Source organism: Hippocampus zosterae, chromosome 15, assembly GCF_025434085.1.
Source record: "Hippocampus zosterae strain Florida chromosome 15, ASM2543408v3, whole genome shotgun sequence".
Taxonomy (NCBI): Eukaryota; Metazoa; Chordata; class Actinopteri; order Syngnathiformes; family Syngnathidae; genus Hippocampus; species Hippocampus zosterae.
In genome coordinates, this window is record NC_067465.1 from 3,820,384 (window position 1) to 3,830,141 (window position 9,758).

At 46.2% G+C, this 9,758-nt stretch overlaps 1 protein-coding gene across 2 annotated transcripts; it reads left to right on the forward strand.

Annotated features, from left to right (window-relative positions):
- The first annotated feature begins 649 nt into the window (after nucleotides 1–649).
- neurod6b (neuronal differentiation 6b) lies at nucleotides 650–8,824 on the forward strand. 2 transcript variants are annotated; one of them, XM_052088208.1, is made up of 3 exons: nucleotides 650–1,493; nucleotides 2,963–3,046; nucleotides 6,526–8,824. In XM_052088208.1, exon 3 carries the CDS (start codon nucleotides 6,992–6,994, stop codon nucleotides 8,015–8,017), a length of 1,026 nt encoding a protein of 341 aa, XP_051944168.1. In that variant the 5' UTR covers nucleotides 650–1,493; nucleotides 2,963–3,046; nucleotides 6,526–6,991; the 3' UTR covers nucleotides 8,018–8,824. The 2 variants fall into 2 exon arrangements, with proteins under 2 accessions (XP_051944168.1, XP_051944169.1); XM_052088209.1 differs by lacking the exon at nucleotides 650–1,493 and having other exon boundaries at nucleotides 2,188–3,046.
- Nucleotides 8,825–9,758: the final 934 nt, after the last annotated feature.

Genomic DNA, 9,758 nt, shown 5'->3' on the forward strand with positions numbered 1-9,758 from the left:
CTTGGAAACTTGCAGCGCCCACCCAGATGTCACCGTTGTATTTAAAAAGTCGTTTCAGTCATAAATCTGGTCAGCCACGCGGCCCCCTTCCATCGGTGAAGTTGCCCATATCCGATTCTGAAGCGTACTTGGGCAGTTATGATTTTTGCAGGCCACTAGAGGGAGCCAAAGTATCACCGGTGGTACGCGGACCGCACCTCGCCAATCCCGAACCGTCGCGAGGTAAGACGCGCTCCACAACACTCCGTCGTGGTCGGCATGCGGATGTGCGGAGATGGCGGAGGGCGACAAGCAGAAGGCCAATGTTAATTCAATTACACGCCAGCTGTTCCCCTAAAAGCCCGTGTTTGCACTGGAGCGCACGTCTTCTATTCGGCCAGGAGCCCCTCGCAGCAGTCGAAGGCTGCCAGGATGCCACCACTTCTTCTTCTTCTCTCTTCCTCCTCTTTTTCTTCTTTGGGCTTGCGGCTGATTTACGGAGTCTTTGTTTTGCACCATTACTCTATTTAATAGTCAATCTGCTCGCAAGTGAGATGTGCAAATGAGCTTGTACGCTTCTTTCCAGACGTGCCTGCGCGCGTTGTGTTTGTGTACGTGTGTGTATGTGTGTGTGTGTGTGTGTGTGAGAGAGAGAAAATAAAGGCGCGCGCGCATACGAACACACACACACACTTCTGTTATATGGATGTGAGTTCACTAGCTTTATCTATTGCACGCTTAATAAAGCAAACACATATTTCACACTTGGCGTTGCTGTTTTACATGTGCAATTGCGCTGCGACCACCCAGCTGTGTGTGTGTGTGTGTGTGTGTCTGTGTGTTTGTGTGTCTGTGTGTGTGTGCTCCACCCCACCTCCTGTCCCGACTCGGCTCGCATGCATCTCCCGTTTTCTGGAGGATGGCGAGGTGTCCTCGGCCTGTCTGTCCTTCTGTTGCTCTTTTGTATGTGTGTGTATGTGTTCTGGTTTTTCTATCAAGTTGTGTGACCGGCCTTGCCAATAAATCCCCAGTTTCATTTGTTCTTGTAGCAACAATTTGGATCAAAAATAAAAAGGTAGTTCCACGTATTCCCGCTTTCTTGGTTTTCAGGCCGAATCGTCGTTTTCTTGCGCAACATATGGTCTTCACTCGTCTACTTTCAAGACGATTGAAGTCCATATGTCTGAAATAGGCGTCACGTGTGTAATAATTAAATTTGCAGTAAGTGATGGAGGCTGTGTGTGTGTGCCTGAGCGCGTCATTGAGACTTGGCTCCGGTGTTAAAGAGGCGAGCTCATGTCGACCAAGTGGGGGTGGGGGGGGGGGGGGGCGAGGAAGTGCTTCTGTGGCCAGACGAGCATTTACTTCCTGGAAGCTTTTCAGGATGGAGACTGGGTTTGCCTGCCAAATCTCCTCCACTTCCACCCCCACCCCCCCCCCCATACACCCCAAAATCAACTTGGTACCATGCAGACGTCGTGTTGGACGACGGCAGATGTCTCCTGTCGATCCATGTAAGATCTCACTTCTTGTTTCCCGTTTGATGGAGTGCACAATTCCCTGTGATCACATTGATTGATTGATCCTTAAGCTTTGCTCACTTCTCCTGTCCTTGGAAGGACATTCGTCTCCTTTTTTCAGCCAATCTTATGTCTTAGAACTATCTTATAAATATATAACTATCTTCTCTACCGCAGTCTTCCTGTCACTGGGTTCTGGAACAATAGTATTATTAGATTGAGTTGATATTGCTAGGGGGACAGCTTTGGGTGTGGAAACAGGAAGTGACGTATTCTCCGATGTAACCAGACTAAGTAACGTACCTTTACTTTTCAAGAGTTATGCCAATAAAAGTTAAGTAAGCTAGATTCTTTAACCGTCCACTCTGTATGGTCAGTGAGAACGGAACAGAGTGAAAACAGTTTCAAGCCAGCTGCTCATGAGTGTATTGAATGGTTGTTTTCGGACAAACATCAGGTTTTATTTTTATGTTGTTTAAAAAAAACGTGATCTGATTTTTGTCATAAAAACAAGTTTTGTTTGTTTTCCGCAGGAAAATAAGAGCAAAAGGAATTATGTTAGCAAAAAAAAAACCGTTGAGCTTTTTTGTTCGCTGTTTCTGTGCCAAAGCAATAAAAGTGTCACTTTGCCGCCATCTTGAGGCATCTTAGTGCTAAGGAACTACATTATAATGAAGTGAGTTGAGGATCTTCATCTATAAAGTATCGCTCAACTGGAATCTTATGATATCTTGATACCAAGAAAATACGTTCAAGTGAGTGATACGAAGCTTCATTTCGACAGCCGTAGCGCCGCCACCAGCACAAACCTTTTAGGAGGTTTGCGGATTTTTTTTTTCTCGATATGCTCCCCAAATATTTTCCAAAAAGACATCGACCAGGATCATGATTATGACTATAACCAATGTTACGGATTGGTGAAAGCGCCCTTTTGTCATATGACGTGTCCTCACTCTTTGGCCGTTTTGCTTAATTGCGATCAATGTGGAGCTGTTCGAACCTTGCGGGCACCACGTCGCTGGTGTTGGCTAAATGTGTCTAAAGGCAGATGGCACGATGTCACGTGGAGAAATTTCAAACCAGGCCACACTGCGGAATTCTTAATAGATGCTAAATTTGATGCAGACCTTCTTCAACTTGATATTTTCAGCGTGTTGATGAGAGCATGGTTATACTGTCGATTACATTTTCGATTAATTGATGATTGATTTCAAAAGGAAAAAACAGAGGTCATCTTCACATTATTTCCTCACATTTATGTTTCCAGTCAGTTCTTTTTTTTTTCTCGTAAAAATGGATGAATACAATAACGTTCATCTCAGTCAATAAATCAATTGATCGTCAAATGGAACATTGACTGTAAGCAGTGTTGCGCCAAATCTGTTGCACAGGTTGCAAGGCTGTGTGACGTGACTTCATTAGTGGCCTCCCGTTAAAAGCTCACTCGATGTCACATTTTGTAGCCGGAAAAGAGGAAGAGAAGAAAGACGGGGACACTTGATGAGAAGAAGAAGGGGATCGTCACAACAACCGAGAGTGTCGATGAGGTGAGAAAACGCCTGTCAATCATCTCTGCGTCAGGTCTTGAGAAAAAAAAATGCCATAAAAAAAAAAAGTTAAGTTAAAGTAATTCCTGGGGCCCTTGAAAATGTGATTGAGGGTGTTGTTTTATTGATTTGCTTTAGTCCCAGCAAATATTACAGTTCTACTTCGACCGCCAATATGGCAACTTCAAGTAACCATTCAACATGTGAAAGAGCGATTCCATAGAAGCTACTTCACTCTTATTTGGTGGAGTCTCAGCACATTTCAATACTTTGTACATGCCGAAACAATATAACAACACAAAACAAAACGATGCAGGTTACAATAATTTCTATTGTTTACGGGCTGGATTGGATTAATGGCATTTCCATTCATTTCAGTGGCAAACGACGATTTGAGATACAAGCGAGATCAACGAATGACTTCCACTCACATCTCAGTGCGCCACTGTTTTTGTACACTAACTATTAAAAAATCCAATTTTCCAGAGTATGTCTCCTCTCAGCTCTGCACATGTTTATTACACATTTATGTTGTCGTGGCTGCAATTCCTCATCAACTTTATGGAATCTGTACATAAAGCTAATTACCAAAAACTCACTTAAATATGAGAAGCTGACACCTTTGAGCAAAAGGAAAAAAAACGTATTTATCTTGTCGCTCGGCAAAGCGACAGATTGAGTGCGTGCGAACAGATTGCTTTCGCTTTGGGGGGAGGGAAGAAAAAGAGGATGGCGCACCCCCGGCAACATCTCACACGTCTTGTGACAAACATCTTTACATTCTACATTTTCAACAACACATCCATTATTCATGACGCCAGCCTGCAAACACCCACGGAAATACCTGACCGCCATCTCCTCCATTGTCATATAGAAATTGTGTGTGTGTGCGCGCGCGCGCGCGCGTTTGTGAGTGGGAGGTGTGGCCAGCCCGAGTGCCGCAGCATATGGCGCTTCTAATTGGCTAGAACAGCACAGCTGGACGACACCGGTGCAGTGCAAGCCGTGACCCTCTGCTAATCATTCCCGCAAGACTCGATGCTCCTCCCCCTCGCCACAGCCGCCACCGTGCCAGTCGGTGGCTCGGTGTTAGTCAGGGTGTAGTAAGGCAGCCCCCGCTAAAAAAACGAGTCCAGTACTTCACAAAATGGAATTGTTGACGTTTTTTCCCCTCTTTCTTTCATTGAGGAGAAATGAAGGCTGTTGTACGACTGCCTTGCTATGTTAGCATTGACATCGATGCTAAGTTAGCATTGACGTCGATGCTAAGTTAGCATAGACGTCGATGCTAACTTAGCATAGACGTCGATGCTAACGACACGGTCTTGAGTTTTCTGAGGTGCCCCCTTTGAAATTTAGCCACACACTAAAAATAACATGTAAAATGTGGAATGTTATTCATTCAGTTGATGGTATTTGATGGCTGTCAGACTGTATTGTTCCACTGTTAATCCAAAGATAGACATTTGAACTGACTCTTACATTTCGATCGCATTCCAAACACTGATCGGAGTTTTCTATGACATCGTGCGCAAACCACTGCTCAAGTGTCAGCTTTAATGATAGGGAACCCCCCCCCCCCAAAAAAAAACATTCCCTATTTTTTTTTCTCTCTTGGCGTTTTTCGCTGAGTTGATCGCTCCGCCGCGCCGCCTCCCTTCGGCGCTGACATCCATTGAGTAAACCGCGGCGTAAAAGCTGATAATGTGATAATTAAAAGCGCTGACAGGCGGGAAGGCGTCATCGACAAGCGCCACCCCCTCCCCAAGTGTGACACCTCCTAAAAGCGACGCCGTCACTTTTGCAGAGATTGACGGCCGTCGACCTGGCACCCGAGAACACGGTCCGTCGGCCAAAAAAAAAAAAGATCAGTCTCTCACGCTCTCTTCCCCCCCTCTTCTTGAACACACCGTGATTTATTACCTGAGCAGACAAGAGAACTAATTAGCGGAGTAATTAATTAATATGGATTTGCATATTTGCATTTGCAATTAGTGCAGTCGACTGATTAGTCCGAGACGGGGAGTCGGACTCATCGGATGCTCCTGAAACACACACACACACACACACACACACACACACATTGTATTTGTATGAAGGTATGTCTTTTGTGCTCATGTCTTGTAATGTCCAATACAGCAAGATTGATATTGGGCTTTAATTGATTCTCCTTGTAACAAGGTCATTGGCTGGCATACGCGTGCATGTGTGTGTGTGTGTGTGTACGTGTGTATGTGTGTTCCGCATAACTGAGGAGCGCATGCAGCCATATCAAGTGCCAGCTGTGCCCCCGGTGTGGCGTTGGCAGCCTGCCATCGGCCCTTTGTTTTTTTCTTGCATATATTTCTATCCTCGGGGTGCACTTACTGTTTGGAGCCCCGGTAGCAAACACGCCCCTTCATCATCATCATCTTACCGCATGCTGAAATCGACTCTCTAATGTGACTCGCGTCAGGATCTTAGCTGAAAATCGTACCGAAAAGGTGAAGCACGGTCGAAGGGGCTTGTTTATGTCCTGCCGGGAGACATACTAGTGGTGCCTTGAGATTGGGGTGACCCAACTAGTGAGTTTTTCCGGATAAAAAGCCATCGTTCGACTGTTTTGTTTTTATGACTGAGCCTTTCACCTGCTAGCTGCTAATGCGTGCAAAACGCTCACGTAAGCCTTTAAGCAACTAGTATTTGAACACAACACATTTAGACACACATTCGATATACTTTCCAATAGTATACTCACAGTCATACATTCTTTATCCTCGGCAAGGAGCTGAAACATGAATATTGCAAAGATGATACTGATACTGATACTGCTCCCTGGTGACCAAGGCTGTGTGACAAATCGCACACACACGGGTCATTTCTATACGATACACATTATAAGTCAATTTGATAGACTCAACCAATACAACAATTTTATTCCATCTACTTCTTCCGTTTCCACAATGACGTGAAACTGAATGCATTCATTGTTTCTGAAATCGTTGTCTTGGCAGACTCCTCAACGATCCTCAGCTTAACGCAAATATGTTTATGCGATGATGTTTATGCGTTGGAATTTTATGACTCCCAGTTAGCGTCACTCAAAAGTCAATGCAGCTCCGCTTACCTTTAAGCATATGGGACAGCTGAACCCAAAAATTCTGCCTCGATAGCTTACAACACACACATTGTAAGTTTTCAAGGTGTGCTTTTGTGGTGCAATGTGCACCTTGCTCGGGGGTAGAGTGTACAAGATCTATACAAGAGTTAACAGAATCCCTAAAGTTATTCTAATGACGGATGTGCGGTGACATCTAAAAAACGATTTGCATTTCTTTTCTGCTCTGACTTCCAAGTGCAAACTGAGATGGGGTATAGTGTAAAAGTTGCTTTTTCACATGAACATGTACCTGCGTACCTGCATACCTGTTGACAATGCACACGCACATGAAATTTATTCATGCCTCTTGCTTGTGATCTTCTCTCTCTCGCTCTTGCAGTGCAGGAGGGTCCCCGGGGACCCGCCGAGCACGTGGTCCGCACTGCCATGAGACGTCAGCGGCAGATGGCACCATCGCCGCCATGCATACCGGCTGCTGGCACCAGTGGCAGACAGTCCTGCAAGAAGACGACGACGAGGAGGGAGGAGGAGGAGCAGAGGAGGGAGTGTGGAGGACTCGGTGTGCTCTTGTCATTATTGTTGTCATCTTTTTAGGGGGTGCGGGAGCGAGAGGTTTGGGAGCATGCAGGCTACGCGTTGACCCCCCCCCCCCCCCCTTCCCTGCATGGTGAGTTGCATTTTGTGTTCAACTTGTGCTTTTTGTCATCCATAAAAAAAAAAGTTGGAATGCCTTTAGGGGTGCAACTGTGGCTGCCAATAAGTTTTGTCGAGGGTGGAATTACGGGACAATTAAGTAAAAACTTTTTATTTTTTTAATGTAATGTTTTACTGTTTCAGCGGGAACTATGTTGACTCTGCCATTCGACGACGCGCACGCGATGTGTGAGCCCCGCTTCGGCGCCGGTTACCCGCGCGGAGGTGCCTCCGAGGACCGAGCCTCCCCTCGCCCTCCCCGCCACCTCCACGACGACGACGACGAAGACGACGACGAGCCGTGCAGGTCCGCCGGGGACGACGCCGCCTCCTCGGACCGGGACTACGAGCAGGACGACGGTGGCCTCTTGCCGCACAAGAAGCGCGGGCCCCGGAAGAAGAAGGCCACGAAGGAGCCGCACGACCGCTCCAGGATGCGACGGCAGGAGGCCAACGCCCGGGAGAGGAGCCGCATGCACGGCCTCAACGCCGCCTTGGAGAGCCTCCGCAAAGTGGTGCCCTGCTACTCCAAAACGCAAAAGCTCTCCAAAATCGAGACCCTGCGCCTGGCCAAGAACTACATCTGGGCTTTGTCCGAGACCCTCAGCGCCGGCAAGAGACCCGACCTGCTGGCCTTTGTGCAGACCCTCTGCAAAGGATTATCGCAGCCCACCACCAACCTGGTGGCGGGCTGCCTGCAGCTCAACGCCCGGAACTTCCTCACCGACCACAACGGGGAGGTGGTGTTCTCCGGGCGGCCCGCATACGACCCGCTGTACTCGTCGTCCGCCTATCCGGGCTCCGAAGCGAGCGCCCCCGCCGGGCACGGCGGCTGCGGCCCGTCGGACCCGGCCAAGCCGTTCCGTCACTACGGCTATTCGGGCGCCTACGAGCCGTCCTACGCGTCCCCGGAGGCCGGCAGCCCGCACTTTGAGAGCCAGCTGAGTCCGCCCGTCAACCTCAACGGCATTTTCGCCTTCAAGCAAGACGAGCCGCCGGACTACGGCAGGGGGGGGCACCACTACGGGGTGCGCTACTGCGGCGCGAGCGGACGCGCGGCCCTGGCGCACGGCTCCATGTATCGGGTGGCCCCGGAGGGCCGCTACCCGTACGACCTGCACGTCCGCGGCCAGTCCTTCCAAGCGCAGGGGGATCTCAACGCCTCCTACCACAATTAACACGCACAAACTCTCAGTTTTACACCCGCAAACAAAAAAATGCTTCTTCTAATTCCCCTCAGATCAACTGAAACAAAAGTCTGCACTTGGATGCCGAAGCGCAACAAACTCCAAGTCAGTTTAACAAAAAAAAAAAAAACGTCCCAAACCAGACCGTCATTCGGCGACGAGGCTTATTTGTATGGATTTAAATGTCATTTCATCGGATTTTGATGAATTTGGATTGAGCAATAAAATGGCAAAGAAGCTATGCAACGCAATCGGTCAAAATGACATCACAACGGTCAAAGCATTTCATCGAATTTGTTCCCGTGGGAGGAGACAAAACAATTCAAAATACGAGTGTGGAGTAAATTGTCTTTTAATCGGGTGAATGTAAATTATTATTATTGATTTGAACATATTTATTGACAGCCATGGATAAGAGGGTCTATGAAAGAATTATTGTACATTTCAAAACCGCGTTATGTGAAAGATTTTGTTCTGTTGTCATTTATTGGCTTGAGAGGGGGCGGGGTTATTGTTATTATTATTGTCATGTGTCACATGCCTTAAAAAGGGACCACCATTAATATGCAATGCACATGGTTTATTTTAATTTTTTGCAGGGGGGGGGGTTGAAATTTGTACGCACAATGTCAGAAACATTTTTTTTCGGGGAGGGGGCTAAATTGTGCCAACTCGTTATGGATCGAAATCTTTGTCATGTTCGTGTTCTGTGATGAGCTTGTGTCATTGATCACAGTTGAATTAATAAATGAATTATAGGAGGGAAATCAAATGTGACTTATTTGGAGAGGGGTCCAAACATTTCTGGGGGGGGGGGGGGATTGTGCACTTCTAGACAGGCTCAATCCCTGCCCTTGGATGAGTTGGCGTTGTTGGATCGGGACCAGACTGTGCAGTCCAGTATTCCCAGTTTGAAGTTGGCATCACACCAAAAGGTAATCATTGTTTTGTCACATTTTCAATCTTGAATGCGCATTTGTCGTGTGTAAATACAAAACTTCAAAGAAAGAATTCGCTGGACGTCTTTTTTTTTTTTGCAGACGAACAGGCGTGATCTTGATTTTTTAAATAATCAACAAACACCACATAAGAAGTCTTCATAAAGTACTACTCGTGGTTTTGGGTTTAAAAATCTGAAATGATAATTTTACTGTACATATTTCGTCGATGCTTTTGACGAGAATTGACCTGACATCTGCCACCTGTTATATTTGATGTTAATATTTTTAATCAATATTGAATTCAAATGTAACATGACACCCATTTTCATTCGTCTTATTTTCATTTTTTTTGCTTTGTTTCAGCCGTCATTCAAAACTAAAATCGAATGCATGCACCTTCTGAAATCACAAAGATATTGACAATATCGAATATTTATGATTATTTTGACAAGACGCTAAAAACACACCCACACAATTACGTTATGCATGAGGCCATATTGATGCTAAGTGACCATCTTTGGAATTTTAAACACGATGTCATCGCCCTATATCGTATTATTATGATTGTGACTAAACGATATCTGAAATATTTTCCCGCAGAAGTTTTATCGAGCAACAATTAGCAACTAAGCTGTCATCATTGGCACCGCACTCATTTCGGGGCAGGCGCATTATGTGTCATGTTTTATTTATTGATTTTGCTATTTAGAGAAATCTGTAAATCAAATACACATGAAAAAGGGTTCAAAGTAGCCTAGCTTATAAAACAACAACAACAACGAATCAATAAA

What these genes read in the sequence shown, in the direction of transcription:
- neurod6b (XM_052088208.1), top strand. Translation starts at nt 6,992, where the DNA reads ATGTTGACTCTGCCATTCGACGACGCGCACGCGATGTGTGAGCCCCGC.